This window comes from Anolis carolinensis, chromosome 3, assembly GCF_035594765.1.
Source record: "Anolis carolinensis isolate JA03-04 chromosome 3, rAnoCar3.1.pri, whole genome shotgun sequence".
Lineage (NCBI taxonomy): Eukaryota > Metazoa > Chordata > Lepidosauria > Squamata > Dactyloidae > Anolis > Anolis carolinensis.
Genome location: NC_085843.1, coordinates 19,214,722 through 19,229,552, shown reverse-complemented (window position 1 = coordinate 19,229,552; position 14,831 = coordinate 19,214,722). Strand labels below are relative to the sequence as shown.

Sequence of the window (14,831 nt, the reverse complement as noted above, 5' to 3'; positions counted from 1 at the left end):
AGAGCCCCTTGAACCCCCACCAAAGATAGGATGGGGCAAAATTTCCCACACAGAACCCCCATGGCCAACAGAAAATACTGGTCTTTAGCGACCCCTCTGACACCCCCTCGCGACCCCCCCAGGGGTCCCAACCCCCAGGTTGAGAAACACTGTTATAAAGGTAAAGGTTTTCCACCTACATTAAGTGTAAGTGTAGTTGTGTTCAACTCTGGGGGTTGATGCTCATCTCCATTTCTAAGCCATTGTCCGTAGACACCTCCATGTTAATGTGGCTGGTGTGACCTCATGGAGCACCCTTACCTTCCTGCTGGAGCAGTACCTATCAGTCTACTCACATTTGCATGCTTTTGAATTGGTAAGTTGGCAGAAGCTGGGGCTAACAGCAGGAACTCACCCCATTCCCCAGATTTGAACCACTGACCTTTCAATCAGCAAGTTCAGCAGCTCAATAGTTTAACCCGCTGCGCCATTGGGGGATCCTATTTGTGTTTAACACATATCCCTACATACACACACATATATATACAGTAGAGCAGGAGTCCTCAAACTTTTTAAGCAAAGGGCTGGTTCACAATCTTTCGGACTGTTGAGGGAGCAAATTATTATGGTCATCTGTCAGGGATACTTTACTGCACTTTTCTTGCATGACAGTGAGTTGGACTAGATGGCCCATGTGGTCTCTTCCAACTCTATTATTCTATGATTCTAAAATGGAGTTTTGGTTAGATCACTATTACAACATTGATTCTTCAATATAAATGTATTCCCTTAGCCTCCAAGTGATCACCATAGCTGTTAAAGGGTTTGGTTGTGGAGGAATCATTCACATTCACACACACACACACACACACACACACACACACACACACACACACACACGTTCTAGCTCATTGTCATTCCTGCATACATGTTGGTTCTCACTCTTTCATAGCTGCAGAATGGCCGAAAGCTCTACAGACGAAGCCTTCTCCATCAAGGCATCTCCAACCTATTTAATTTTATCATGGTTTTAAAAAATAATTTGGAGGCATTATGTGGGCGCAGAGAAGAAGTAAAATCTTTAATCTAGCATGCTGTTGGACACATTTTGAGCTGCATATTTGTATGGGACTAAGGTGTGTGGGACATGTTTCCAAGGAAATCTGTATAGAGCTGTGTTTTAGTTACTGCTTTAAAAAAAAATTAGGATAACATAGAACACTTAGGTGACTAAGACTGTAGTCTCTAATTTTCTACGTATGTGGCTTGCTCCTGCATATGATGTTTTCCATAACTTGGTCTTGAACAAAGAGCACTCCACAAAATTTATTGTTGAAGGCTTTCATGGCCAGAATCACAGGGTTGTTGTGTGTTTTCCGGAATGTATGGCCATGTTCCAGAAGCATTCTCTCCTGACGTTTCACCCACATCTATGGCAGGCATCCTCAGAGGTTGTGAGGTACGTCACAACCTCTGAGGATGCCTGCCATAGATGTGGGTGAAACGTCAGGAGAGAATGCTTCCGGAACATGGCCATACAGCCTGGAAAATACACAAAACCACTTCACAAAACCTCACACCCTGAATAGTAGATATTCATCCATCACTTAAGTTAGGAATGGGCAATGTGAAATAATTCAGGCAATGTATCTTAGTATTCCTCACCACTGACTGTATTAGTTAATAGTCTTAGAGGAGCTGCTGCAGTAACACCTTGAGCATCACAATGTGCAAGAATCAAGATTTTGCCAGGCAGTATCTCATAGTATTCTGGCAGTATTAGCTAATCCTCTTAGGAGCTGCTGCATTAGTAACTCCTAATGGTTTTATTGCTTTTTATCTGCTATGTCTAATCCTAGTTCAATATTCATATATATTTTTTAGGTTTTAAATTACACTATGCAACACAGTGTTTGTTCCTGTGTTATAAATACCATTTCCTAATTGGTTCTATCATAAAAACATGGAAATGTTGCAATTATTTTTTAAAAAACTCTAAAATCAGGACAGTACATAAAGAGCAACACTCTGAAAACAGGGGAATTCCAGACATGAAACAATCAGGGTCAGCTAACACCTCCCAACAAAGGAGTGCTCCAGGCAGGAATCAGCCAGGCTTTGAAGCTGCAAGGCTTTTCAATGCAAATCAAAGTGATTAATTGCAGCATTCATACTTTCCTACAACAGACAAAGGTTCTTTCTCTCACCCTGGACCTTCCACAGATATATAAATCTCACTTGCTTAGTTTCCAACAAACCTCACAACCTCTGAGGATGCCTGCCATAGATGTGAGCAAAACATCAGGAGAGAATGCTTCTGGAACATGGCCATACTTCCTGAAAAACTCACAGCAACCAGGGTTTCCGGCCATGAAAGCCTTCGACAATACGATTCGAAAATAGTTTTTGAGAGTCATAGTCCAGTCTCAAACCACTATGTCATGCTGGCCCCTTTTTGATATGATTGATGCTGTTTATTTAAAGTGTTTAGCCTGTTCCCTTAGCATGTGTGTAAACAAACATACAAGACTTACAACATATGTAGGTGTCAGTTCTCGTCCCCAGGCTCCCAATCTAAATTTAAGGCATGACACACGAAAAATAAAGAACTGAAAGACAGCAACAGAGAGAGACAGAAAATGAACTACTGGATGAAAATGTTACAGATAGATGTTGTTGCCATAAGGTAAGATCCCAAATCCATTCTATAGTAACTGAGCCACCCAAAAAGGCACACACACACACACACACACACACACACACACAGCTAGCTAGCCAGGACAGTGTAGTGGCTTCAGTGTTGAATTATGATTTTGGAGACCAGGGTTCGAATCCTGACTCAACCATGGAAACACACTGGGTGATCATGGACAAGTCATACACTCTAGGGTTACCATAAGTCAAAAATGATGCAAAGATACACAACAATAAACATTTATTCATTTATTTACAGTATTTATATTCTGCCCTTCTCACCCTGAAGGGGACTCAGGGCGGATCACATTATACACACATAGGGCAAACATTCAATGCCCATAAACACATCAAACAGAGACCGAGACAGACAGACGCAGAGGCAATTTAACCTTCTCCTGAGGGGATGTTTGATTCTGGCCACAGGGGGGAGCAGCTGCTCCATCATCCACTCTGACGGCACTTCCTCATTCCAGGTTGTAAATTAGTTAAACTTGCCTCCCCACTTTTTTTTATAAGTGGTACCTTATTTCCTACTTGATAGATGCAACTATCTTTCGGGTTGCCAGGTCAGCAACGAGCAGGGGCTATTTTTTATTTTTAATTGACGGGTGCTCACCCCGCCACGGGCTGGCCTCGAACTCATGACCTCATGGTCAGAGTGATTTATTGCAGTTGCTCAACAGCCTGTGCCACATCAACCTTCAAAAACTCTGAAGGCTTCTTCATTGGCTAGACTGGGAAATACTGTCGAAATAATGTGACAGTGTGGCCAGTGGCATCCACATTTTGATATGTGAGTTACAGAAAGTGTGTGGATGGAAAAATAACCCCTTTCCCAATAAGCAGAATGAGAATGAAGGGAATTAGTTAGTTTGGCATCTGTAACTAAAGTTACAAAGCTCACCCCTTTTATACAGAATTGTTTGTGTAGTTCAATGAGAGTATTTAACAAAAAGTGACTACTGAACCTGGCCTTTTTTTGTAGGGTGCCCTTTTAGTCCTGCATTTCTAATTTTGTGGTGCCCTTTGAAGGAATCCTTTTTGGGAGCCCCCCGCTAAGTGTGCATCTTAACTATGGAAGTTAATGCAGTTTGATTCCATTTTAACATCAATGGCTCAGTACTATGGAATCATGAGAGTTGCGGTTTTATAAGGTCTTTAGCTCTCTCTGAAGCCTCCATTAGAATCCTGAATACTGCTCGTATCTCATCCCTGAGTTCTTTTGCAACAGAAGACCCAACCAGGTTGTTGTGTTAAATATTTTATTTTTAAATAAGACTCACAGCAGAATTACAGTATACTTTATTTCAAGTGTTACCTGTATTAAACTCAATTACATTCAGTTTCACTTTTCATGCACTTTTCCAAAGTGAACAAGAATCTCACAAAGATTTAACAAACTGTGAAGTGAACTATGACCGCATCTGTTTGACAAGCCATTTCGTACAATAATAAATACTCCTTTCTCCGCCTTGATAACGATGCAAAAGTGCTTTACAGCTTTTAAAAAATGGATTGCCTATCTAAAATGGACTTCATCTCCCAGCATTCCTCGATCCAAAATCTAGGGAATTTGGTTCTAAGTCCTGCAGTAGATCTTGGCTAGTTTTCACTGTTTGGGTATACAAGAAATTTGCCATCTCTGTATTATGCATTCCTAATCGTTACAAAATTGCCATCTTTTCACAGTTCCCAATCAGGAAATCTAGGGAACTAGATATATTTTTGGTGTATATACTAAGTTACAACAAAGACATCATTTTCTGAGGAAATCTCAGAATGCAGTCAAAACTATAATTCTCATGATTTGTTTGGGGATGTCAAACAGATTTAAATTTGCAGTGTTGCCTTAAGGCAAGCCACTAGATTTGATAAGACTACAATTACTTAGATTGGCAACTCCTGAAGCTTTGATTTAGATATCCAGGGTTATGTTGAGAAATTACAGTTCACTGAAACTGGCTATTAAATTATCTTATTATTAACCTATAATTATAATATGGTTAAGAAAATAGTATTTTATTGATTTTAGCTACTCTGGAATGTTTATAAATATGTATATTTCATAGAAGCAGTGTGTGCTGATAAGTAAACAAAACCACATCCTAGTCATCTTAAGTATGTCAATTCAAGTCGTTTATGAACCACATTGTAATACTTCACAGATAACCACATTTACATTCAAGAAAGTTCCACTGACTTAAAAAGAATTTCCATGCTTTTAAGTACAAATTCAAACAGGGACCTCAGATTATGTTCTTAGTGTTTTAGGATGCCCCTCACTTTTTCCAGTGTACTTCAGACTTAAGTGAGTTATAATGAGTAATTCTGGACTGTTATAGCCACCAAGTGATTTTTTTCAGAAACACCTTCACTGAATAAGAACAACCATTCTACATTTATTTAAGGGATGGGTATTTTTGGTCATGTATGCTCTTACACTATGATGACATACATGCAGATGACAATCTATCCCATTTCTGCCTGGTACAAACTTTCCAAGTGGATAGGAAAACATATGTATAGATCCCCTCAGAAAGACTTTGTATACACGAATTCTTAGACATCAATCATGTTAATGGATCATGTGAATAAGTCCAAAATGTTTTCAGAACTGGTAGGCCAACGTGTAAGGCAACAAACTGCTTATCATGTGGCAACAACAAATTAGGAATCCATCTATATTTTAAAAATTAAAGCCACTGGTGGATTCTAGAATCCTACTCACGAAGTCACTTCTATAGATGTTGCTAACATTTCCATGTATAGGCATCCAAGCTGTGACTTTAAAAAATTCAAAAACTGACAGCATAAAGTTGTATGTTTCGAAAGCAGGCATATAATCCAAGACAAGGCATACCGTCTTGCATTCGGGAATGCCTTTGAAACCTGACAATCCCATTGCACTAATCATATTTAGCTTGGTTATGTTTTTAATAACTGAGAACATGTCATTATCGTGTTGTCGAAGGCTTTCATGGCCGGAATCACTGGGTAGCTGTAAGTTTTCCAGGCTGTATGGCCATGTTCCAGAAGAATTCTCTCCTGGGCAAAACGTCAGGAGAGAATGCTTTTCAAACATGGCCACACAGCCCAGAAAACTCACAGCAACCCATCTCATTATCCTTTGTTGAATGGATACTATCCCGAAACTTTGTTTTATGAGTTAAGGTCCATCTACACTGTAGAATTAACACAGTTTGACAACACTTTAACTGCCATGGCTCTGTGTTAGGGAATCCTGACAGTTATAGTTTTGCAAATTCTTTAGCCTTTTGTGCCAAAGAGAGCTTGTGTTTTATCAAACTGCATTCTGTAGCATTGAGCAATGGCAGTTAAAAGTAGTGTCAATCTGTAGATGCACCCTTAGTCTCTACTGCTCAAACCTGTCTGTCATCAATTAGGTCTCATTACTTCTCCAATAATTTAAAAAGGAAGCAGTAACCAGTATGAAATAATTTCACCTCTTTTCTGATGGGTGATCCCATGCCCTTTAAAGAAATGGCTTATGGGAGTATTCCCATCCTGTTAATTGGTCAGTAGAAAAAAACCCCCAGTGTACTGTGGGTTCCTCCAAAGAATTTCAAGTAAAAATGGAAATGTTTCACAAGTATAAGGGTTGTATGGCATATATATATATATTATAAAAATAATGACATTATAACAAAATGAGATGCCATTTCAGCATCTCACAGAATAAAGCTATGGCAAAGAGGTGGGGGTTGAAAGCACCAAATTTGAGTACAGTTACAAAGTGTTTTTACAAAGGCGCAGGCAGTGTTTCCAACATTCAAATGCTCACAAAATCCCTAAGAATCTGATACCGAATTTGTGCAATTTTCAACAATTTCAAACAGGTAGTGATAGATATCAGTCCTTCGAGCAATATCGTACGCTGTTTCATCCAAGTTGTTTTTAAGATGTGGTTTCAAATAGCGATTCATGAGCAAGAGTTCCAGAGTTTCCTTGCTTTCCCTGTTCCCTGCTGCAAGGTGCAGTGGGGTCAACAAACCATGGGTCTGGGCATTAATATCCGCACCATGCTGAAGCAAGAACGATGCGATCTTGGTGTTGTTCCACTTACAGGCACTATGCAGAGGGGTCCAACTGTCCACTGTCAATGCATGAACATCAGCGCCATGGGCAATCAGCTCACGGACAATTTCCAAGTGTCCGTTATAGGCAGCGCGGTGGAGCGGGGTGTACTGATCTTCATCTTGGATGTTGACTGGAGCAAGATTCTGAGATAGGATTCTTTGTACAGTGTTAAGCTGTTGGGAGTGGAGAGGCAACACATTGTTGTAGGTCAAGTATAGAACTGAGTTTTCCTATAAATGATCTAGCCTAAACCTTCCTTGCATATAAAGCTCACTTTTTATATTGTTTCTCTCAGCTAGTTTAAGGAGTTTCATTACAACCGTCCAATACATTTGTGGATTTGATAATTCTTGGATTTGATTTTTTAAAAGTTCGAAGTTCTCCAGTGTGATTATTATTATTATTATTTATACCTTGCCTTTCTCACTGTGAGGACTCAAGGCAGTTAACAATCTCACACTTTAGTTAAATTTAAAAAGCACAATACAAAAGTTAAAAAACAATTGAATAGTACAGTGTGGTAAAAAAGGAATAAAATATAAATAAATACAATTAAAATAGCCTTTAAATCCCATTCTATGCTCAACTTTCTAGGTCCTCCAATACAATTCAATGTTCAGCTTCCAGCTGACCACAGACTTGTGCTGGGAGATCTAGAAATATCCAGAGAGCTATTCTTTCAGGTCATAAAACTGCAGTTTGAGTTGGATTAAAGATTGGTCAGCCTTAAAGAATACAAGAATGCTAACATTAGAAGAGTTCGATCTAAGAGCCGGTTGGCATGCCTATCTATGGTACGGAAAAAGGAAAGTTGAGAAAAAATTTGGCAATCATTTCATCAGATTAGTGCTGATAAAAAATATAGGAAAGGTATAAAAGCAGACTATATACAAAGACTCCACTATGGATTTCTCTATTAGAACCTGGACATAGAAGAGAATTGGAACAGGAAAATTGCCTCATATATAGAGAAATTAGGAAGAAACAGAATGGAAATAGTACATTAAAAACTCAGAGGAAATTAATCAAAGAGATAAGTACATCTCATGGTTCCAATATGGAAAGCTACAATAAAGATAAGAAGGCAGGATTCATGGAGAAGGATACTTTCTGGGATAGAATAATGATGATGGAAAATAAATTAATAAAAAACTCTACCAAAAATTATTAGAATGGTCAACAGAAACAGAACAAGTTAAGGACTACATGATCAAATGGACCACAAATATTGGAAGAATGGGGAAAATATGGAATAAAAAACTAAACTACACATACCTGTATTCATGATTTGAAAGAAACTGGTACAAAATGATGCACCAATAGTACATAACTCCACAGAAATTAGCAAAATGCTATTCAAAAGTTCAAGACAAGTGTTGGAAATGTGAAGATCATGCAACCAGAATATTTTTTGCTGGGAATCATAGACATGAATATAGACCAAAACAAGGACAAGCTATTTAACTACTTAGTGACAGCAGCTAGAATCATATACACACAAAAATGGAGAGCAAAAGAAATTCCCTCAATAGAACACTGGATTTCAAAAATAATGGATATAATGAATATGGCTAAACTAACTCAATTAGTATCTCATCACCCACGTGGAAACAAAAAGCAATGGACTGGTCTCCATTAATACATACAAGAACATATGAACATAATAGAACCAAAATGAGGACTAAGAGTAAATTTGTTGCCAATGCAAGAGGATGAAGAAAGGTTAGCAGAACTACGAGGACTCAAGAAAGGATAATGTAAACCACTGTGGAGCCGATTGGAAGTCAACTTCTTTTTCTTTTTCATTATCCTCTTTTCCTTCCCCAACTTTCCATTCAGTTCGTGATTGTGTATGTGTGTGTGGGTTTTTTTTTCTTTCTTTCTCCCTCTTCTTTGCGGAGTAGTATCCCCACCTGATCTCCCTTCATTACCCAATATATCCCAACTTTTTATACTGTAAAAATATAACTTTGTGGTTTTTTAACTAATAAAATTATATGTAATAATGTGTAATTTCTTTATTCACGGTTCTTCTCTTGCAAGGGAGCTCTGTGCCCTTAATAACAGCAAATACGGAGGAATAGTTACTATATTTTTATCACACATTTCCTTCAAGGCAATACACACAGCAAGCTCCTTTTTATCCTTAGAATGATACAGCAAAGTAGACTGAACTAAACTGAGAGATGCAGCAACTGGCTTAAGTTCACCAGCAACTTTCAGCAGTAAGTAGAGGTATAAAAGCTGATCTTCTGCAGTCCTAACATTGAACATTACACCACTCTGGGTTTCCCTTGTGCAATAACTATGGCAAGGACAAAACAACCTGTTTCACCAAATATGTTTATTGTGGTGGCCATAAGACACAAAGCCAATGACATTTTTTAAAATCTTGGCTTCTGTGCACAACACTCACCTATAGCGGTGTTCTGGTTATATTGGAGTTGGCCAAAGCAAATCTACTTTTTTTCTCTCATGTCAGGAGCGACTTGAGAAACTGCAAGTCACTTCTGGTGCGAGTGAATTGGCCATCTGCAAGGACGTTGCCCAGGGGATGCCCGGATATTTACCATCCTGTGAGAGGAATTTTTCTCATGTCCCTGCATGAGAAGCTGGAGCTGACAGACGGGAGCTCAGCCCGGTCTCTGGATTCGAACCCGACCCTTCGGTCAGTGGTCCTGCCGGCATGAGAGTTTAACCCATTGCCCCACTGGGGGCTCCTAATAAATCTACTGGCTCATCATTAACTCTGCTTCAAATTTACATTTTTATGGGCACAACGTATGGAACTTTTGGCCCTCCAGATCTTTGGGAGTCCAGATCCCAGAAATCCTCACCTATATAGACCATGGTAAGGGACTCTGAGTTGTAGTCAAAAATACCTGGAGGTGTAAAGATTCTCCATTACTGCTCTACACTATATCACACATATATGTTGTTTTAGCATAGAACCCACAGTCCCAGTTATCAACATCTTACCCTATTTTTTTCAGCTGCCCAAAGAAGAAGCTTATCTGGATTGCTTTCCAGTTTTTTCTCTTGTGCTTGGTACCATTCCTCTGTTTTTTCTTCCTGGTCTTCCTCGTCGGAATCTCCCGACCACAGACTTTGTGTTCCTGTAGGGATTAGATGCCTGTGGGTTTCCAACAATTCCAGCTGGTTAAAGCTCTCAGGAAAGTCTTTAAAATCTTTTGCTTCCTCCTCTGTGTTCTTGTCAGTGGATCTGCCACCTTCATTCATTTTGCAGACTTAAGTACCCAAATGCCTAATACAGCAATATTATTTCCACTTTCTCAGGCTCATCTCAATCTCTTTTCTCTAGTGGATTTCCAACACACACACAACAACTAATAGCAGCTAATGAAGAAGTGCACAGACAGCAGCAACATCATGAGAACCTTTGGAGAGAAAATGTGGAAACAGGTTAATACCCAACTGGGTCAAAAGAAGAGAAAGGCTGCTTTGGCTCTCACAACAGCCTTACACCTCCTACAACAGGACAAAGGAAATGAACAGGTATTGTATAAGAGTATTTTTGACAACATTTTTATTTCTATGGAGGAAGAGTGAAGACAAATTTCACCTTTTTAATTCTCACGTGTTAAAGATAGCAGCATAGGTTAGTGGTTTGAGCATTGGATTATGACTCTGGAGACTAAGGCCCCTTCCACGCAGCTGTATAAAATCCACATTGCACTGGATTATATGGCAGTGTGGACTCAGATAATCCAGTTCAAAGCAGATATTATCGATTATCTGATTTGATATTCTGGGTTATATGTCTGTGTGGAAAGGCCCTTAGGTTCGCCATGGAACGGCTCCTGGATGACTTCAGGCCAGTTACATCTCTCAGTGTCAGAGGAAAGAAAACCCTTTAAAAGAAGCCTGTGGTTCAAACCTATTAGTGCATTATATAGGCAGGTATCTCGCAGCAGCATATGCTGCTGGATTGCAATTCCCAACAACTCCAAACATAGTGATGGTTAAGACTGATGGAAAGTGTGATCTAACAACATATGGAAGGTCATGAATTGCCACATGGAAATCAAATGGATGCTGGGTTGGGTGGGAGATTTCTTTGCTGGCCTAAACGCTTTGGAAAGATGGGCAAGATTGAAAAGTAGGAATACAACAGGAGAGGTGGGGGGCAAAAACCAATAAAAAGAAAGCAACCATACCCAACAGCAACAGCACAATTTGGAATTAATACTGTAACAGGTGGGCAGAAAACAGATTGAGATCTGCATTGTTGAAGGCTTTCATGGTGGGACTCACTGGAGTGTTGTGTGGTTCCCAGGCTGTTTTAGCAGCATTTTCTCCTGATGTTTTGCCTGCATCTGTGGCTGGCATCTTCAGAGATTGAGATCTATTTGTACAGTGGGACCCCTTATTCATGAACTGGATATTCTTGGATTCACTTAGCCACACTCCAACATTATTCTACATTCCAGAAGTGTTTAAGGACCTCTCTAGTTTCTCTAGTGCAGCCTTCAACTCCCACAGCTCCGAACAGCTGGTAAACTGTCTGGGATTTTTGTGAGTTGTAGGCCAAAACACCTGGGGACCCACAGGTTAAGAACCAGGTACTGAGTACGGTACCATAACTCTTGTCAGAAAAAAGAACCATCCCCTTCTCTGAATACAATGGCGAAAGGCAAGAGCTTAGTCCATGCCCAGAAAATCTAAAATATACACCAACCCCCTTCTAGTCTGACCTTTTCAAATGCCTGAACAGGGAATTGTTGGCAGCAACCAGGGATAGCTGCCCTCCTGAAAATGAACCTTGACTTATCACAAAGTGTAACCGAAAACGAGTAAGAAGAAAAAGTTTTAAAAACCCAACACAACAAACAAATAACAAAGCACTTAAATAATAATAAAAAGGCCTGTTAAAGGAAAGATGTCTTTACTTGCTTGTAGAAAGAAAAAAGGGGGATAGCCTAGACTCTTGTGGAAGAAAAATCCAGAACCTGCAAGCAGCCACTGAGAAGCTTCACATATATGATAAGTCCTTTCCCAAAGATCTCAGAATTCAGGCAGGGAAGTATTTCCCTCATACAGGGAAAAACACGTTTCAGTCTGTACCCAAGCCATATTGCATTTTACAGGTCATAAAGAGCATTCTGAATCAGCAATGAATTAATAGACAGTGAAGCTACTGCAACAAGGGGTTTTATATGTTCCCTGTTACCAACTAGTGGAATCTTACCATAGCTAGCATTCATTATCAGTGAAAATAAATGTAGTACCACTAAAAGAATAATAGCTCCAGGTGTATTGTTACATAACCAATTGGAAAAGAACATGCTCTGCATGAAAAGAGCTTCAGATTCTGTTCTCAATGTCTCCGCTTCAGGCTGGGAAAGGCTCCTGCCAAAAACCTTGGAGAATTTTCTGTATTCTGTCAAAATATCCAATGATAAAGTAGACACTGAATTTTCTACAAGGCTATTATTCTTCTGCATCGCCCCACTTGATCCTGTACATATTTTGAGGAAAAGCTGTAGCTCTGCAACAGTGTACATAAAGATCGTGCAAAAGGTTATGTTACTGAGGTGCATCTACTCTGTAGAATGAATGCTGTTTGATACCACTTGAACGATCATGGTTTAATGCTATGCAAATCTGGGAGTTGCAGTTAGAGGAAGCATCAGCACCTTTTAGCAGAGAATGCTAAAGACCTTGTAAAACTTCAATTCCCACTATTTCACAGCATTGAGCCATGGCAGTTAAAGTGGTGTCTGACTGCATTCATTCTACAGTGTAGATGCATCCCTAGTTTGCCTTTTCCCAATCAGTGCAGACAGTGCCCAGCTAGAAAATTCAATCTGGTAAGAATCACCATTTTATCTTATTACTTATTCTGCACATACAGACTTGGGCGTGGAGGAGATTGGAGGCATGCTTTAAATGCATAAGATCTCAGGTTCTCCTCTGCCATCTCCAGGAAAACTAGGAAAAATATACGTAAAACCTGGAGAGCCACTATAAGTCAAAGTAGACAACACTAAGAAAGAAGAGTCAATTGCTGTAGGATTGACCCTTGTAGTAAATGTTACTTACACCCAATGCTTAATAGAATTTGCAGGAATTACTCTGATTGAACTCAGCCGGCTCTAAGAGTGCATCTACACTGTAGAATTAAATGAGTTTTTTTCATGTCAGGAGCGACTTGAGAAACTGCAACTCCGATGATGATGATGATGATGATAATAATAAAAATGCCTTACCTGAATAGAAACAATAGCAGCTTCAAGATCTCTTCCAAAGGTTTGGGAATATTGTCAATCCTTATTCTGGAACCAAAAGCAATTTAATCCTCTCCTTGTTTAGAAAATCACATTTGTGCTTCATCGTTTGTAAACAATTCCATCACGTCACGTTCGAAGATCAATCGATTACCAAAAATAATTATACACAGATGCTTGTGGCATAATATATACTGTAAACCATACACATTGCAAATATGTCATAACATTATATATATTGTGCATATTATATATATATATCAACATGCTACAAATATAAAATAATACTGAATATATTGTGCATATAAATTTCATGTACTGTAAGTAACAGGTTGAAACTACTTACATATGATGCCTATATAATATATAGCCATGGAGATATATTCATTCAATATATAAAAATCATATAGATATGTTGTCAAACGCTTTCATGGCCGGAATCACTGGGTTGCTGTGAGTTTTCCAGGCTGTATGGTCATGTTCCAGAAGCAATCTCTCCTGACGTTTTGTCTGCATCTATGGCAGGCATTTTCAGAGGTAATTAGGTATGTTGGAAACCTGTCAAGTAGGATTGATAGATCTGTGGAATGTTCAGGGTGATTGACATTGAATAGCCTTTCAGCTTCAATGTCTGGCTGCTTACTGCCTGAAAACAGTAAGCAGCCAGACATTGAAGCTGAAAGGCTATTCTTCAGAATCCCTCAAAAAACATGGGAATCCCAGGCATGAATCAATCAGGGCCAGCTAACATCTCCCAACAAAGGATTCCCCCAGACAGGAAGCAGCCAGACCTTGACGCTGCAAGGCTATTCAATGCTACTCAAGGTGGACAATTGAAACGTTCACACTTGCCTCAAACAGACAAGAGTTATTTCTCCCACCCTGGACCTTCGACAGATATATAAACTCCAACAGACCTCACAACCTCTGAGGATGCCTGCCATAACGGCAGGCGAAACGTCAAGAGAGAATGCTTCTGGGGCATGGCCATGCAGCCCGGAAAACTCGCGGCAACCCATACAGATATGCTTAAATAGCATTCACATATATATGCAAGTAATAGATCAAAACAGATAATTACGTTTAGTGTGACAGAACTCTCCTCTCCACGGAAGAGATAGATTGCTGGTTCCATTAAGCACGCCTCAGATGCGCGCGCATCCCACCTGCTGGCCAAAAGGCCCGGATGTCGCCCCCCCCCCCGTGAGCTGAGAGCACTCACAAGGCCCCGCCCCTTTACAAGAGACTGGGCGGGGCCAAGAGATCCTTTCGCCCCCAGCAGGACTTACTTCTTTCAATAGAGGAGACAGGTTTCCGGTCTGTCTCTTACTCCTCAAGCTCCCCCTCCCTTCGGGGACGTCCACACGCATGCGCAGTGGGATTTGCCTGCAGTTTTTTTTTTCCTTCCCCGATAGGTTTGGAAGCTTTCGCGTTGAGGGGAGGTTTGGTCGACAGGGGCTGAAGTATCGCGAGAACGGCGTGTCCGTGAAGGGGGCGTGGCCGGGCGTGAAGGGAGCGTGGCTTCGTTTCTCACAGCGCAGTAAGGAGAGACAGCATTGCCTGTATAATCTGTAAGATTTCTCGCTCTGTTTACTGAATCTTTTTCCACTGATAACTCTAGAGCAGGCCTGGGCCAACTTGGGCCCTCTGGGGGTTTTGGACTTCAACTCCCATAATTCCTAACAGCCAGTAGGCTGTTAGGAATTATGGGAGTTGAAGTCCAAAACCCCCAGAGGGCCCAAGTTGGCCCAGGCCTGCTCTAGAATTACCTCAGGGCAGGCCCATGTGCTGTTGTTTTTCATTCACTTT

General features: G+C 40.2%; 2 protein-coding genes across 10 annotated transcripts in view; one reads left to right on the top strand and one right to left on the bottom strand.

The window, feature by feature from the left end:
* Window positions 1–3,921: 3,921 nt before the first annotated feature.
* On the bottom strand, window positions 3,922–14,445 carry ankrd49 (ankyrin repeat domain 49). Of its 6 annotated transcripts, none has more exons than XM_016992683.2 (4): window positions 14,312–14,445; window positions 13,005–13,070; window positions 9,754–10,172; window positions 3,922–6,947 (listed from the first exon to the last, which is right to left on the bottom strand). In XM_016992683.2, exons 3-4 carry the CDS (start codon window positions 10,012–10,014, stop codon window positions 6,486–6,488), a joined length of 723 nt encoding a protein of 240 aa, XP_016848172.2. In that variant the 5' UTR covers window positions 10,015–10,172; window positions 13,005–13,070; window positions 14,312–14,445; the 3' UTR covers window positions 3,922–6,485. The 6 variants fall into 6 exon arrangements, with proteins under 6 accessions (XP_016848172.2, XP_008106293.2, XP_016848171.2 ...); XM_008108086.3 differs by lacking the exon at window positions 14,312–14,445 and adding an exon at window positions 14,104–14,236; XM_016992682.2 differs by lacking the exon at window positions 14,312–14,445 and adding an exon at window positions 14,104–14,218 and having other exon boundaries at window positions 13,005–13,216.
* Window positions 14,391–14,831, top strand: part of mre11 (MRE11 homolog, double strand break repair nuclease) — a 35,063-nt gene continuing 34,622 nt past the window's right edge. For 2 of the 4 annotated variants that reach the window (XM_062974549.1, XM_062974552.1), the window contains exon 1: window positions 14,391–14,593. In XM_062974549.1, coding sequence (XP_062830619.1) covers window positions 14,391–14,593 — 203 coding nt within the window. The remainder of the gene's footprint in view (window positions 14,594–14,831) is intronic. The other 2 variants (XM_062974550.1, XM_062974551.1) reach the window with 2 other exon arrangements.

What these genes read in the sequence shown, in the direction of transcription:
- ankrd49 (XM_016992683.2), bottom strand. Translation starts at nt 10,014, where the DNA reads ATGAATGAAGGTGGCAGATCCACTGACAAGAACACAGAGGAGGAAGCA. An exon ending in GGGCAGCTGAAAAAAATAGG is followed by an intron (nt 6,948 to 9,753) that starts GTAAGATGTTGA and finishes CACTCCCAACAG; the next exon opens with CTTAACACTGTACAAAGAAT.